This window comes from Haliotis rufescens, unplaced genomic scaffold (assembly GCF_023055435.1).
Source record: "Haliotis rufescens isolate VD_foot unplaced genomic scaffold, xgHalRufe1.0.p SCAF_15, whole genome shotgun sequence".
Lineage (NCBI taxonomy): Eukaryota > Metazoa > Mollusca > Gastropoda > Lepetellida > Haliotidae > Haliotis > Haliotis rufescens.
In genome coordinates this window covers 28,658,146-28,676,112 of record NW_025963835.1, presented here as the reverse complement: position 1 = coordinate 28,676,112, position 17,967 = coordinate 28,658,146, and the positions used below count along the sequence as shown (strand labels likewise).

At 43.9% G+C, this 17,967-nt stretch overlaps 1 protein-coding gene across 1 annotated transcript; it reads right to left on the bottom strand.

Moving 5' to 3' along the window:
• Positions 1–975: 975 nt before the first annotated feature.
• Positions 976–17,436, bottom strand: LOC124140236 (cysteine sulfinic acid decarboxylase-like). Its single transcript, XM_046507688.2, has 4 exons — positions 17,217–17,436; positions 9,903–10,723; positions 3,560–3,970; positions 976–1,885 (listed from the first exon to the last, which is right to left on the bottom strand). The coding sequence occupies exons 1-4, from the start codon at positions 17,254–17,256 to the stop codon at positions 1,511–1,513; spliced, it is 1,647 nt and encodes a 548-aa protein (XP_046363644.2). The 5' UTR covers positions 17,257–17,436; the 3' UTR covers positions 976–1,510.
• Positions 17,437–17,967: the final 531 nt, after the last annotated feature.

Here is a 17,967-nt window from a genome sequence, read left to right as displayed (position 1 = left end):
GATTGACAATTCAGACTCCCTATTCCCCATAGATATCTACAGCTAGAAAAATGTGATACAAGCCTTGTTTCAGCTCTCACCCCGGCGCAGTGATCTCCCTGAGATATTTCGGGGCGGTCGGGTAGCCTAGTGGTTAAAGCGTTCGCTCGTCACGCCGAAGACCCGGGTTCGATTCCCGACATGGGTACAATGTGTGAAGCCCATTTCTGGTGTCCCCCGCCGTGATATTGCTGGAATATTGCTAAAAGCGGCGTAAAACCATACTCACTCACTCACTCACTGAGATATTTCACTGTCACTAGCTTAATTGCATATCACGTGATCGGACTTTTCTCTTGTTTGCAAATGTCCTGATTTGTCTCGAAATCATAGTGGACGACCTTCAGTGCGATTGACAGAATGTCTTGCATAGATATCGCTACTACAACAGCCATAGTGAGGAATGTGACAATACACCTGAACAGATCTAAGCTTCTTCCCGAGGCAAGAGAGTTCACTGACTATAATAGTTCAGTTTCCACCCTTGCCGAACTTGGCTGTGATTATGAAGTTATATTTTGGCTGGATTAACGAGTCTATGCATAGTCCAATCAAAATCGCGTAACGAAATCGACACTCGGTTCGTAAAAGCCCGTGCAGCTTTCGGTCGGTTGCAGGATTTGCAGAGCTTGTGTACCGCCAAATCGGCGTCAACATATATTTTCCAAATCTTTTCATATTTCTAATGAAGATGCTCACCGGATTTGATGCACTTCGCGAAGTAAGACCCGTCCAATTACAATATAGATTTTGATTATCGATCAGATCGTCCTGACTGTGGGCTGCCATTTTGTTTAAAGTAAATGCAAGTGATATGAGTAGTGAAATCTGATTGGTCAATAGGAGGGACATAGAAGGGACATAACTAGTAGTAGCCACTGATGGCGCTACGATCGAGCCCAGAAATTCCAGCCTAGTTCTGAAAGGTTGGAAACAGGACTTTTACTGTCAGTTAACTCCCTTGCAGTCAGTTAACTCTTTTGCCTCGGGAAGATATGATCAATACGATCGTCTCGTGGTTATTCGTCGGGTTTCGATGTCAGCACGTGGAACTTTACAACCATTGTAAACACAGGACAAATACGCAAATGGAGGTTGTTTTACACCTTTTGGGATATTTGTTAACCGTTTCATGACCAATTTTTATCTAAATGTGACTTTTCAATAATAAAACACATGAAAAGCATACTTTAATTTGTTGAATGGACTATAAGACGTGGCGATTCGTCAACTATCGCTGGCCTATGTCAAAGGCACTTGGCTGGCCGCAAGGAACTCTAGGTAGGAAAACGGTTCCAGCTCACACACAAATATCATGACAAATGTCTAAATATAGTCCAAAAGGTAGTCCATGTCTTCAAACGTTATATCACTTGTTTCAAAGCTCACACAATGATATCATGACCAGATTCCTTAATATGGACCAAAAAGTAGTCCATGTCTTCAAAAGTTATATCCCTTGTTTCACAGCTCACACAATGATATCATGACCAAGTTTCTCAATCTGGCCAAGAAAGTAGTCCATGTCTTCAAACGTTGTCCCCGAACTCTGCAGCACCAACCGGAAGAAGTTGACATGGTCCTTCTGTGGTTGGTAAGTGATCATCATGGACCCTGCACGGAGCATGCGCTCCTTGACAAGTGGCGCCACCTTGTGGAGTCGAGCACGGAATTCTGGGCCATCGGGGACTTTCCTCAGTGATGGTGGGATGTACCAGAAGCAGACATTGGTCAGTTGTGGTTCTGAGACAACCAACTGGAAGCCTTCACGCACTTTCAGTCTTTTTACGAAATACTTGGTGTTGTCGAACAGTGTGTTGACGTGTTGTTCCAAACCCTGTGTACCCTGGCAATAAACGCGAAAGAATTGATACAATCATAAATTAATTAGGTATCACATATTCATAACACCGATGTTTTAAAGGAGCTTTTTTGACAGAACCCGTACCACCGCACTTGTCTATTGTTATCTGCGTTGAAAATCGCAGGTTGTGAATGGAGTTTCCAGCTCAATGTGCCATTGCACAAAGACCGAACTCCGGCGCAGTGGTGACTCAGCATAACACCACTGCCACAGGCTAATTTGCATATCACGTGACCGGACTTTTCTCTTGTTTGTAAACAAACGCGCTTTTTCAGAAATCAATGTAGAACGGACTAATGCAAGTATTTGGGGTCGCTTAACATATTGTTTTGCATAATTATATAGATATGCTACTACAACTGCGACAGTGAGTTGCATGACAATATACATTTATGCATCAAAAAGACAGTATCGCCAGCTCTCCGTTAGGCTTCGATGACAGCACGTGGAGCCTTACAACCAATGTAAACAAAGAATAACTACGCAAAAACAAATAGATTTTCACGTATTAGGATACTTTCTTAATGAACCGTAACCATTCTTTGACGTTTGTTTATGAAAATGTGTTGACTTGTCATACATGAAACGGATGAAAAGCATATTCAATATCTTGAATGGACTGTGAAAGATGTGACGAATCGTCACATGGCGCTGGCCTGTGGCAGAGGTACTATGCTGGCTGGCTGCCGGCCGCATGGAACTCTGGGTAGGAGAGTGCACAAAGACGTTATTAATCCTATGACAGATAAATGTTATCATAAACATAACTCCTTGCTGTGAAGTATGAAGGGAGGCTGAAAAGCGAAGGATATAAACTCTTAGCTGTTTGCATGTATTAAGTACAATATTTTCCGTGCTATTCAATACTTCCATGAATCAAAAATACACACCCAGGCAGCATATTTCTGCAGGCATCAAAGAGACTCGGTTTTTTCTGTCCATGAAAATTACATGTCATTAAGTTTCTCCAACTGAAAGGGAGAACTCCAACAGTCATCCATGCGGGATGATTTATGGTATGATGATATTTCCTTTGCCACTGTTAAGAGGTTGGCAGTAGAGTTCAAGGGTGGAAGAGATAGCCTTGGAGTTGACCCAATACCAGGACCTTCAACTGCCATCACTAAGGATGCGATGTTTGTTGTTTAACATCGCACTCAACAACATTCCAGCTATATGACGGCAGTCTGTAAATAAATCCAGTGATTGACACCATGAGCATCTTTCCACGCAATTGGGATCGATGACATGCATCAACCAAGTTAGCGAGCCTGACCACCTGATCCCGTTAGTCGCCTCTTACGACAAGCATAGTCGCCTTTTACAGCAAGCATGGGTTGCTGAAGACCTATTCTACCCTGGATCTTCACGGGTCTGAATGTAGTGACGCAAACATGGGTCCACTAACTCGCAATGTTTGGAGTGTGTTGAAATAGCGTTTGTCTTCGCGTTGAAGATAATGGCACTTATGTAGCGAGGGTGTTATTTGTCCCTTCCTCATCATTTACAAACCTGCCTCTTCCTCATCATACACAAACCTGTCCCTTCCTAAAAATACACAAAAATATCCCTTCCTCATCACACATAAATCCGTCCTTCCTAAATAACCATACACAAAACTGTCACTTCTTAACCATGGCAGATGTGACTGCTTACCTTGGCTTTCCACATGAGCCAGAACTTGAAGACGTCCACCTTGCGACCACACTGTAAAGTCTTGTCGCCGGTGTCGTAACTGACGTCGTAGAACTTGTCTGGTTGGAAGAGGTAGGACGCCTTGGCGCTGTGAGCCGCCAGCAGCACTCCTTCGTGTTTCGTGAGGAGTGTTGCACACTGTTGTGGTGCGCCTAGAAGTTTATGGGGGTTCCACGTGACCGAGTCCGCCCGATCCACTCCTTCCATCAGCCCACGGTGACGTCGGGACATGAGGACGCCGCCTCCCCACGCACCGTCAACGTGAAGCCATAAACCATTAGCAACGCACACGTCCGCGATGTCGTTGATGGGGTCGAAGGCGCCAAACACTGTTGTTCCCGCTGTGGCCACAACCAGGAAGGGACGTGCACCCTGGATAAATAAAGACACTTGTATTCACGACGAAGTTTACTGATTAGCAGGAAACACGGGATGTTTTACGATTCTTTTAGCAATACCAGAAACATTGGATGTGGACCACGCAATTCCTTCGTCCATGTGGGTAGGGAGTCGTTCTTGACTCTCAGTTTCGCTGATTTTCATTAACCACAGTAACTCTCTACTCTTGCTTTCATAAAGTAGTCAGACCGCCTCCGTGGTCTAGTGGTAGAGCGTCCGCCCGGAGAGCGGAAGGTCCGGGGTTCGATCCCCAGTCGCGTCATACCAAAAGACGTTAAAAGATTGTACTTGTTTTTACCCTGTCTGGCGCTCGGCATAAAGGGGCTAAAACAAGGACGGGTCGGCTCGGAGTCAGTATACTGTGTCTGAGTGGGGTATTCATGTTAAACTGCGGCATAGTATCTCAGTGAGCTAGCACTATAAATCGGCATCAGTCCGGACTAGTACAAGCAGCCACACACACACATACACGTGCATTCACGTCGCTATATAAGTGCAATAATCTTAGACGCGACGTTAAACCCCATTTCACCTCACCTCACCTCATAAAGTAGTCACAAGTTATGGATAACAACTTCTTTATTTACTGTAAAGGCGACGTTTCGGAATAGATCCTTGTCTTGACAACGGCACAAGGATTTATACCGAAACGTCGCCTTTACAGTAAATAAAGTAGTTCTTATCCATAAATCGTGTCTACTTTTTCATCCGCTAACATCCGTCAACGTTTTGCTTTCATGCAGTATTTGTGATCAGATGAGGAATGCGTCTCCTACAACTGAAGAATGCCTTAGGATAGCGAGAGGTAGCCAATAAGTTCCTTGTGTCTCAGTCATTTGCAAACCTTGGAACAGGTTTCTGCAGACACAGGGCGCCCTAGGCTAACAAAACAAGTCCTGGATTGTTTAATCAGAAACCAGGCTTTAAGAAATCGAGGCCAAACAGCCAATCAAATCGATGTTCACTTGCCTCGGGCCACCGAAGTTTAAGCTACTGACAAGACGACCAGAGACTGTCTGCATGCAGCTACTATGCTTGCTCGGCGACCACGTATTGTTCCACCGTCAACAGGGCCACACATTCTTGCCAGGCGCCAATTGTGATTAGAACATAGAAACTTGGGTAATCGCCGATATTCTCGTGTAATATGTTTTTAGGTCAGTCCAGATCCACTTACTACTTTCAGGATAGGCGCGGATGTGTCAAAGGGCGTCCTGACGAACGTCTTGTGAACGTCAACGTAAGGCAACATGACAGATTTGGGGATGGCTATGTAATGATTTGGGACAGGATCACTATGAATGCCAGAACGCCACTGCATATTGTCCATGGAGGGGCCACTGGACAACACTCCATCTGTGGAGATTGGAATTTTATCCAAAACCCAGACATTGATCTGAATAACTACAAGAATGTAAGCAACCCCAACGCCAGAGAAAAAATACTAGAATTCATTTTTTGACCCTTGGAGAAATATGAACCCAGACGAGAGACGATATACGTGGAGACAAACCAAACAAGGCAATGACAGATTTGATATAGACGACCAACTTTTGTTCGAAACAGTAATGTTGATGATAAGAGGTCAAACTGTAAAATACACCTCGGGAAGGAAAGGTAAGCGAGAACAGAAGGAAAACGACTTACCAAAACATATGGAAGAATTGCTAATCAATCTAGAGTCCTCTAAGGATATAGAAATTAAAAATGATATGCTAAAGAAACTTAAACACTGAACTGGAGAAAATAAATAACATAAAAACATAAGGAATAATCATGCCATCTCGGGCAGAATGGAGAGAAATGGGCGAAAACCCAACAAAATACTTCGAATTCTTAGCAAACATAATAAAAAATATCTGAATAAGGCTTTAGCTTAGCTAGAAACAAAGACTGGGCATACCATAACTGAAACAAAAGATATTAACAACGAAACGCAGAGATATTACCAACAGTTGTACACTAAACAGACATGTAGAAACGCAGACCAGATGATATTTAAAGATCTTAATATTCCAAAACTAAGTACACCATAACAATTAGGCCTTGAAGGTGAGTTACAATATGAGGAAGTTTCAACATCTTTGAAAAATATGAAAAATGAAAATAGTCCAGGTCCTGATGGATTTACTGTAGAATTCTACAAATTATTCTGGCTGGATCTGTATAAATATCTGATACGATCATTGACTCTAGGTTTCAAAAGAGGAGAATTATCAGTTAGTCAAAAGCAGGGACTAATAACACGCATTCCAAAAAAAGACAAACCAAAGCAGCACTGGAGACTAATTTCACTTTTAAATGTCTCCTATAAGATAGCATCAGCAACAATAGCAAATAGAATATAAAAAAGCCAACACTAATTAACGAGGATCAAAGAGGTTTAATGTTAAAACGATACATAAGGAGAATCCACTAGATTAATTTATGATATTATGGACTTTACTAAATGCATGCAAATCCCAGGATTGTTATTACTTGTAGACTTTGAAAAGGCGTTCGATTCAGTAGATTGGGATTTCACCCAAGAAACTTGAACTTTTTTAAAACTTTGGACCTTCAGTTAAGTACTGGATAACAACCTTCTATCACGATATAAAATCAAGGTGACCCGCTATCTCCTTATATATTCTTGTTATGCGCTGAAATTTTGGCAATAATGCTCTAAACGAAACTAGGATCGTTGAGATAGAATATCTAATTTCCCAATTCGCAGACAATACATCTCTCATATTAGATGGAACTGGAAAATGTCTCCAAAACACAATGACAACTCTTCAGACATATGCGTATTTTTCAGGCCTAAAAATTAACACAAGCAAAAATCAAATGTGTTGTGGATTGGCTCACAACGCTTACCTGATAAAACTATGTGCAAAAGTTGGAATTTAGATTGGTCAAGAATAGGTTTTACTCTTCTCGGTGTTATTTTTACTCACAATTTGGCAGAAATGCTAGGAAGAAATTGCAAAGACAAACTTAAAACTATAAAAATCATCATGAACTCTTGGTTAGCACGTGACCTGACCCATTAGGTAGAATAACTGTACTACCTTGCCAAAATTAACCCCTTTTTTCAACCCCATCTAATCCAAGTGAAAGGTTTATAAAAGAACTCGAAACACTGTTTTTTCGTTTTATATGGAAAAATAAAGCAGACAAAATCAGTTAAAATATTATAATAAATTTTTATGAAGAGGGTGGCATAAGAGTCCCTGATATTAAAAATACAATCAATACTCCGAAGATATCTTGGATTAAACGTTAGTTCCATTCATATCCACACTCTAAACTCACCACTTTTTGGGGGTGTAGAATATTTTATGATATATCAAATAAGGTATCCAACAATATGATATGCCTAAAATACATTCAAAGATCGGGACTAGATCTTGGCCTAAACAGATTAATCGTAGCCTCTACAGATATAATGTGTCCTCAAAACAAAAATGGTTCCAATACAGTAGTATTCATGGACTTATACCAACAAACGAGTTACTGTACAAAATGGGATATAAAGAATCATTTCTTTGCAATTTTTGTAAACGAGAAAAACAAACTCTCGTGCGCATGTTCTTTGAGTGTGAAATTTTTAAACATGTCTGGAACAACCTAAGATTGACCATTTTATTGAGATATCAACAAAAACAAAATGATGTTTTAAATCATATTGTAACTGTAACAAAGCAAAGTATATTCAAATCAAACATTTCCGACTCCATACCAAATTTCCAACATATCAAACAAGAAATAACCGATTCATATTACGTCGACAGAAATATATCATATTCACAATGTAAAGACACACAGTTCATGAAACATTCGGCACTCTGTCACCACCTATCGTGTAAACCCCCGAACTTCCAACATTCCAACAAAGATGTCAGCCTGACACTAGAATAGTTTTTGTTTGTTATTATCCATAGATATACTTTGAAACTTGTATGTATGTAAGTTTGCATGTGAACTGTATTTCTGTAAACTTATTGTTTGTGTACTCCAAAAAAGAAATAAAATCATAAAAAAACGTGTTTCCGAGTGATGCTGGTTAACGTTTTGTCTTTCAAGATGATAACGCTCGTGCCCACCGTGCACGTAAAGTAACTGACTACTTTCATCAGCAAAATATCACCCAGAATGCAATGCCCAGCCATGAGTCCTCACATTTCCCCTACTGAGCACGTTTGGGACATAATCGGGAAACGTGAACGCTGACCATCTGCTGCATCAGACGGACTGGGACAGGCGCTGCAATCTGAGTGGGCTGACGTCAATAGCAGCAGTAGTCGGACTGAGACAGGCGCTGCAATCTGAGTGGGATGGCATCAATAGCAGCAGTAGCCGGACTGAGACAGGCGCTGCAATCTGAGTGGGCTGACATCAATAGCAGCAGTAGCCGGACTGGGACAGGCGCTGCAATCTGAGTAGGCTGACGTCAATAGCAGCAGTAGCCGGACTTGGACAGGCGCTGCAATCTGAGTGGGATGACGTCAATAGCAGCAGTAGCCGGACTTGGACAGGCGCTGCAATCTGAGTGGGATGACGTCAATAGCAGCAGTAGCCGGACTGGGACAGGCGCTGCAATCTGAGTAGGCTGACGTCAATAGCAGCAGTAGCCGGACTTGGACAGGCGCTGCAATCTGAGTGGGCTGACATCAATAGCAGCAGTAGCCGGACTGGGACAGGCGCTGCAATCTGAGTAGGCTGACATCAATAGCAGCAGTAGCCGGACTTGGACAGGCGCTGCAATCTGAGTGGGATGACGTCAATAGCAGCAGTAGCCGGACTTGGACAGGCGCTGCAATCTGAGTGGGATGACGTCAATAGCAGCAGTAGCCGGACTTGGACAGGCGCTGCAATCTTAGTGGGCTGACGTCAATAGCAGCAGTAGCCGGACTGGGACAGGCGCTGCAATCTGAGTGGGATGACGTCAATAGCAGCAGTAGCCGGACTTGGACAGGTGCTGCAATCTTAGTGGGCTGACGTCAATAGCAGCAGTAGCCGGACTGAGACAGGCGCTGCAATCTGAGTGGGCTGACGTCAATAGCAGCAGTAGCCCGACTGGGACAGGGGCTGCAATCTGAGTGGGCAAGACTCCCTCAAATTGTCATTTGGTGATTGTGTCGAACCATGCCACGAATTTAAACGAATGTTTGACCGATCGTGACGGCAAGACACCTTATTGATCAAGCCATCTCAAACGTTCCTTTTGTGACAACACACCCGTCGTCGTTCCTGATTGTCTGCACACTAACAACGCACCTCCAACATATCCTGTAGATTGCCCAGTTACACCTAGTCTTTCCCGTTTATTATCCACTCCCTACTATCACTCGATACCGCTTTGTATTTCTGCAAGCATATGTTATTTTCGAATAGCCCCTGTCTTTTGGACAGTATATACCCAGAAATGAGTTCTCACCCGTGTGGGGAGAATCGAACCAGATCTTAAATAATCAACCCTTACTGGTGATGTTACACATTCTCGCTTGCCCATGAAGCTTTGAGTTTGTTTGTTTGTTATTTAACGCCGCTCTCTGCAATATTCCAGCTCTATGACGGCGGTCTGTATGTAGTCGAGTCTGGACCAGACAATCCAGTGATTCACAACATGATCATCGATCTACGCAATTGGGATCGATGACATGCATCAACCAAGTCAGCGAGCCTGACCACCCGATCCCGTTAGTCGCTTCCTATGATAGTCGCCTTGTACGGCAAGCATGGGTGGCTGAAGACCTACCCCTGATCTTCACGGGCCTGAGGCTTTGAAGCGGTAATGGTCATAGATGTATTGGCCCTCGAGTTGTTTATATTGATGTCGCTAATGATGTAAAACCTCATTGACATAAAACATGAACAAAATATATCCGCATGGATAAGATCAAGCAGCACCAAGCCATACCTGTTGTTTCGTGTCCTCAATCTGGGCCTTGAGGTCATCGGGAATCATCCGGCCTTGAGAGTCAGTCTTGACCAGTCTGATGTTATCCTCCCCAAGGCCGAGAAGAAATCCTGCTTTCGTGATTGAGAAATGGGCGAGCTCCGACGTGTACAACACCAACTGCGGCAACCCGAAAAGACCCCGCTTCTTTGTCTCCGGGAACGCCATATGTCGGGCGCAGCTCACGGCCATAATGTTGGCAATGGATCCGCCAGGAGCGAAGATGCCGTCTCCGCCCTCGTAGCCAATCAGTTGTCGCATCTTCGCCATCACTGCCAGTTCCATGACGGTAAAGACGGGAGCGACTTCGTAGGTGTAGAGACTGCAGTTGAGAGCGTCAGTCACGAGCTGACCTGCAAGACCGTAGGGGTCAAGGCTGGAGAACAGTTGGTTGATGAAGTGAGGATGGCCGGTTCGGACGCTGTATTTGATGACTTCCTTGACCCTGTCCAACAGCTGGTCATTGCTCTCGCTCGTTGGCTGAGGCTCCAGATCCATCTTGGCAGACAACTCTTCAGGAGCCATCCATTCATCGACCTTGCTCTCGCGATCTCCGGCCTTCTGGACAATGTCTTCCATGACGACCTTGAAGATGTCGTGCAAGAAGTCCTCGTGTCCGGCAGGCTGGGTTCGGAATGCCGCATTGTTATCAGACAACACCCTCACGTCCTTTGAGTCCGTCCTTCCCAAGCCCCAGAAAGCAATGTCGTTCAACCTTTTCCTCACGTCGTAACAATTGCCACTGTGTTCGCTGCACACCGCTTCCTCCAATTTGACCAAATCTTAAAGCAAACAAACAATTGATGAAAACAAGTTTTTCTTATCCAGTGACAAACACGTTTGTGCATTTGCATGGTCTCACCTGGGCTGTACAGAAAACAAACAAACAGAACCAAATATTTTCATTGTTTTAGATCACTTAGCATTCGGGCATTTCTACAACTGGTCTTACAGGTACATAGTTCCTTTTATTTGAAAACAGGTAACTACAGCTGTGGCATTTAGATCCGTATGGTTTGTTTGGTGTGTTTGTTGTGTAATGCCGAACTCAGCAATATTACAGCTATATGACGGCGGTCTGTAAATAATCGACTCTGGACCACACAATCCAGTGATTGACATCATGAGCATCGATCTACGCAATTGGAATACGATGACATGCATCAACCTATTCAGAGAGCCTGACCCCCCGATCCTGTTAGTCACCTCCTACGACAAGCATAGTCGCCTTGTATGGCCAGCATGGGTTGCTGAAGACCTATTCTACTGATTTGTACATTTTTGTTCATGGAGTCAATCCATGCATCCTGAACCTGTTGAAGAGTCAGCAGAGTCAAGGCAGCAGCTCGTCGGATCCACTGTTCCACAAGGGGGTTATCTCTGTATCCAACAGCAAGACCAAGCTCCTGTGTTTTCCGCCAAATCGCCTGGGTAAAGTGGAAGAAACACCCCTTGATGTCTGAACCTTGAAACTCTGTCCGGAGGGCTCTAATGGCAGCAACTTCAAAGTCCACCTGGAATGTCTCTGGGTTGAATGGTTGGTTCAGTAGTTGTTGGATGTGGACCTTCAACTGAGCAAAGAGGTGTTGGCAAGTTGTAGTCCGACGATCAGGCATCAATGCGTAGACTAGGGGATAGGTAATGCTTCCTTTCCGTGCATGCAGTATGTAAAGCTGATTCCAAAGATCTGGGCAGGCGGAGAAAGTACCATCCATGTAGACAATGGAAGCTGACTGGAGGACTCTAAGCTGATCATTACTTGCAAATACCACCATCTTGTCTTCTTCACCATCGGCAAAAGGCAGAAACCGCTCACCATCATGGGTCTCTCTCCAGGGTGCTACAATGTCGACTTCAGCTCTGGTTTTAGGGAGTTTCGGGATGGTGTGACCGCGCATCCGTACCCGCATCCAGATCTTTTCTCGAGCCTGGACCTCAGCTGCTTTTCGGCTCAGGATGGCTCGCCTCTTTTTGAGCATGGGGGGCAGGTATGTCTTGATACTTACCCCCGTAACTCCGAGAAATGTTCTTGCCTTATATACCTTATATACCGCTTCTCGATCGGGCAAATAGAAAGTGGCAATTGTGGTAGCGAATGGGGTTTGTACGTTTTTCTCTCTGATATTGAGAGATTGGGAGCACTGTCTACCCTCACACTGTCCAAACTTGAGGCTGTCGATGAAAAAATTCCTGAGAACGTACTCCGTATTTTCCTGAGGATATTCAGATAATCCATATGTAGCCAGGGTGGTGTATTCAGTCCAGCTCAGGATTGTGATTTATTATATGGATTATAATAGTAGTACAAAGCCATTTAATAATCATAATAAAAACTAGTCGTAATTTAAAATTTGAAGTTATATAATACTTGAAAAAGCACATGGGCCAAATTATTTTACAAATTAGTTCAATTTAATTCAGCATTGTAATATATACCAAACCGCAAAAGAAACGTCACTATGGATAGACATATGAGAAACCTGATTTTTTTCAAACACTATAAACATGCTTTGAGATATAACTTTGAAATTAAAGTGTCAAATGAAACCCAACACTAGTGTCTGAAAAAATGGCATCACCAGTCAGTCTCTTGTGTGTCCGCCATGTGCGTTGATGACTGCCCTGCAATGTCGATACATAGAATGGATGAGGCGGCTGATGAAGGTCATAGGCACTTGAGCCCACACGCTGAGGAATGCCTGACGCAGTTCAGCTGCAGTTGTCGGCCTTGGTAGGACGTCATTCAGCCGTCTTTGAATCTCGTCCCACAGGTGCTCAATAGGATTTAAATCGGGACTGAGGGCAGGCCACTGCATGGTTCTGATGCCCTTCTGCTGGAGGAAGTCTCTTGTTGCTCTAGAAATAGAGAGTTAGACCCAAACCACATTCTGTTTGACCACCCATTGACCATCAATCATCTACTATTGACCTGCCAGGTCTTGTAACCACTGGTGGGGTAACCGAAAATTAATCTTGACCAATAGGTGCAGGAGTGGAAGGGCTCGATTCCTCCAGGCGACTCAAGCAAAGTCGACGTCGAAGATGATGGCATCGTCGAAGATGGAACACCAGATAATTGAGCTGGCGGTGACCTTGGAAACGAAGGAGTTTCAACCAGCTGACACAATGGAGAACCCCCAGGCACTGGAGATAAAGGAATTTCCACATCCAGGTCAGTTGAAGAAATTTTCAAAGTGGTGTTAGAGGTAAACCAGGTACTGCAGAAGCTCCTAGAGAAGGCCGAGGGCTTCGAGGTTAAGGAATGGGATGGACATCTGAACCAATGGGAAGAAGTAAATTGCGGTGAAGTACACAGTCCTCCCTGGTGCCTTCCTTCTGGACCTGAAACAACAGAACATTGGAATATGGCTGTGTCTCCACCACATGGAAATCTTCCTCCCATCGGTTGGCAAGCTTCGGTTTCCCAGGAATGATGACCTTGTGAACTATCGCGACATCACCTCGAAAGCAGTAGCACCACGGGCGTTCAGATTATAATTCTTCCTCTGTTTGCCATGGGCCCTGTCTTTATTTTGAGAAGCCAGCTCATATGCAGTTGTCAACTTGCGCTTCAAATCAGCAGAAAACTGCATATAAGCTTGCGATAAAGTGTTGGCGAGAGACGTGCCAAAGGCAACATCAACAGGCAGCCTAGGATGTCTGCTGATCATAAGTTAATAGGGCGTGAAACAGAAAACTCGGGCAAGGTACAGTTATAGGCATGGACCCGCGGCCCGAGCATCCCAAGAAGTGTCCGGTTAAACCGTTCACATAACCCATTCCCCATGGAGTGATAGAGACTTGTCTATATTTTCTGTATCACAAGTATGCTGCACAGTTGTTTGATCACTCACTTTCGAAATTCCGTCCCTGATCTGAATGTAGTTCTCGACATCTCCCATCATTTCTGGCTAATAAAACCTTGTCGGAAGAAGAGCCACAGTACTGTCCCTACCCAGATGCCCACACCCATAATGAAGATGAGTAATGACGGATTCTCATTGCTGCTGTGGAACAATCAGCTGAAAGTAGGGATCATCACCTTCTTTAGTCTGTTTCTTGTAAAGGAGATTGTTAGTGATAGAGAGAGCATCCCACTGCCTGAGGATCGAAGCTGTGTCACTATCAAATGACCTAAGAGACTCATTTGAAGGGCACTGATCTTTGGGAAGAAGGTCCACAATTGTGCAGATTGTGCAGACAAGAAAGCATCTGCTGATCAGTCCCAACTTTGGTAGACTCGAAATCACCAACCTCTAAAACACAGTTCAATACTTCATGACAAAGTGAGAGCATCTCTACAACACTAGATGACTGCTGACTGTTGCAAACCGCAGACACAGATTGGATATCCATGATGTCACATGGTAACCTGGACAACATTCCTCTTCCTAGCCCCTGGTACATACTCTATAGAAAAGTAGTAAGCAGCAAGGTCAGCGAGCCAATGAAGTCCAGTTGCATCCATCTTCGCTGATGTTAAAACATAAGTGAGGGGGTTGTTGTCAGTGTTAACGTTGATGGGGTTGCCATATGGTAGTCATGAAACTTCCTGGTGACAGCCAATTTTTAGAGCTAGAAACTTTAATTTGTGAGCTGTGTAGTTGTGTTCTGATTAGGAAAGCCCTTGTCTCGCATATGCTATCACTCGTTTCTGGCTATTTTGGGTTTGGTAAAGTACCGCGCATCAATGTGCAATTCAAATGGTTGAGTGAAGTCTGCGAAAGAGAAACATGGGAGCAGTGATATATTTATCTTCTGTGGAACTGGCTAGGTCTCCAGTGTCTCAGTCTTCTCAGGGTCTGTCGTGATACCGTCCTCAGACATGATGTGACCCTGATATTTCACTGAGGCCTGCAAGAACTGGCACTTTGAGGGCTTAAGTTTAAGGCCATTCTTGTGCAATTGTAGAAGGATTACACATAATCTCTCTAGATGCTCATCAAAGGTCTTTGAAAACACAATGATGTCATCAAGGTAAATAAGACACTGTCAGAGATGGATGTCGCCCATGCATCTCTCCAAAAGACGCTGAAAAGTTGTGGGAGCATTTGTAATGGACCTACCATACAAGGCAGTACAGGCTTTATGTTCCTCAGCGATTTCGACCAGCCAATAACCGCACTTTAGGTCAAGACAAGTATTTGGCGCTATAAAGTGCATTAAAATTCTTCTCAATCCGTGGTAAAGAATAAGAGTCTCGAACTGTACGACTATTAAGCTGGCGATTGTCCATACAGAAATGTAAGGACAAGTCCCTTTTCCGAACAAGAACCAAAGGAGGGACGTAAGGACTAGAAGAATGGTGAATAACCTTAGCATCTAACATGTTCTTAAGATGGAGTACAATGAAGGTGGAAAGTGTCTATGCCTTTCCCTAAAAGGATGTTCATCGGTTACCTCAATCCTGTGAGTGACTAAGTCTGTGTGGCCCTTATCCATATCAGACTTGCTGAAGATGTCATGAAACTCACTAAGAAGAGTGCGAAGCTTGGCTATTTCCTTACCAAGGGTTTCTAAATTGATAATGTCTTTAGGCTCGGGGTCGGATGTTAAAGCTGGCTCATCCGTAGATGAGAGACCATCTCAAACATTGACTAGCTCTAAACAACAAAGCACTGTCTTGGCTGGAATAGTAACAGCCCTGGTAGATGGATTGGCAACCTCAACCTTAATCCTATTTGTAGACTGTCCTGGTATAAAATTCACAACCCCATTAACAAGGTTAAGTGAACCAGGTAGTGTGGGGGCAGCTGTAGCACAAAACTGCATGCCAATCCGAGGTGCACAAAACTGCATGCCAATCCGAGGTGGTTTACCCCTGCTTATAGCTGCAATAATCTGATTACATGAAGCAGGGATAATAATTGGCTTGGTTGTCTGCACACACTTAGTCCGGTCAAGGTCTTCCCAAAGCCTAATGAGCCATTGCCGAGTCTGACTCCAAGGAGATGCGGTGGCAGTTATCGGTGCACCATGCAGGCTTTCAACCACAGTCATGACATTTGTCCCTAATAGTAAAGGCATCTTGAAGTGGTAGTCAGTCTTGGGCACTATAGGTATCAGTATAGTAACCTCAACTTCCTGACCTCAGAAGTCACTATGGATAAGGATTACAGCTTCAAAATACCCCAAGTCGGGTAGCTTAGCTTCCCCTGCTCCTTTTAACTTCAAGAGTGAACCTACGCTATGGAGCATATTTTGAGGGAGGTTATTTGTTTTAAAGGTCTCGGACATAGTGGTAACCTGTGAACCTGTGACTACAAGAACATTACATAAGTGACCTTCTACCCTAACAGATGTGGCACAAGTGTGACATATCAAATTTGATGGCATCCCTGAATTGAAGCTAATGTCGGAGTCAAATGTTCGCCCCATAACCTTGACTCCTTGTTGTTTAAAGCAGGGCACTGTGGGTGACGCCACCTGACCCCTATCTTCCCGCAATCATAACAGTGTACCTCAGTTTTCAAGGCTAACTGCGATTGAGAAGTAGATGGTGTAATTGTGGTGCTACCTTGGGTAAGTGCATTTGTAGTGGTAGACTTAGTGGGTAGAGTCAGTGCTTGAGTTTTGGCCTTATTGGCTTGATTCTGGGCTGTATTTGAGGGCCTACGAGATTTATATTCCAGGGTGTTAACCCTGTCCCCTACAGATCTAAAGTTTTTATCAATCTTCTTAAGGTGGGATAGCACATCATCCAATTGTCTATTGCTTGTTGTATTGGCTGCCAGTTTGTCATGATTATGCATCCCCATCGTCTTGTCATGCGCAACCAAAGTGAAACATATCTAGAAACATACTCATGTGTGGGTTATCACAATTTTACCATGACCCATTCATTTATCTCATAATCATTCCAACCATACATTAACATTGACAAAGTAGTATCTAATTTCCTGATGTGTTGCACATGTAGCAATTGAAGTCTTTGAAAGGAATTTAGAAATTAGAAGAACATGAATACATGACACTTTTTTACGGCTAGGAGGGGCGGTCGGGTAGCCTAGTGGTTAAAGCGTTCGCTCGTCACGCCAAAGACCCGGGTTCGATTCCCGACATGGGTACAATGTGTGAAGCCCATTTCTGGTGTCCCCCGCCGTGATATTGCTGGAATATTGCTAAAAGCGGCGTAAAACCATACTTACTCACTACGGCTAGGAACTTATTCTTTGTGACGACGGTTTAGAGTTACTTCTTGCTCGTTCATCAGGTGAGAGCTGGGGAAATGCGATAACACAACACTAACCTATGAAATGTGAAAGGAAATCTCACCATTGTTTGGCTGACTCGGGGTAAAATTGTCCGTTTCCATCCTTGGTATGCAGCGTTAACGGCAAAATGTTGGGTAAAGTATATGCAGGCATAAAACCCGAGGAGCGATGAACCAGTGACGGTCAAGCACGTGTGCAGATTCTTGTTTTCCTGATCCACATGGAAATTTGGACAAAACTGCTTTGCCTATTTCATCTGGCTTGAGGTAGAGTTGCGTTGTCTGAAAATAATAGACTGATATCAATAACTATGTGAATTTTAATTCAGTGATTATCTGAATAGTATTACAGAGTTGTCCGTCTTACATATTTTGTTTTATACAGCTACTAAATGGCCGTGACACCGTGGTTGTACGAAGTGTCCGGCGACAGGCATAGAAACTTACTAGGATTACTGCAGTTCCAACTGAAAATGAAAACAGCTTTGACACGTGACATGCATGAAGACCATTGACAGATATTCGTGGCTTAGTTATAAATACTGCGACCCTAGTGACCTTTCTGCATGCAAGGTTTGGTGAAATGGGGTTTAACGTGTGTGTGTGTGTGTGTGTGTGTACGTGCGTGCGTGCGTGCTTGCCTGTGTGTGTGGCTGCTTATACAAATCCAAACTAATGCCGATTTTTAGTGATAGTCCACTGAGATACCATGTCCCAGTTTAACATGAATACCCCACACAGTAAACTGACCGACAGGTCCTTGTTTAAGGGCCTTAATGTCGAGACCCGTGAAGATAAGGTAAAGAATATACC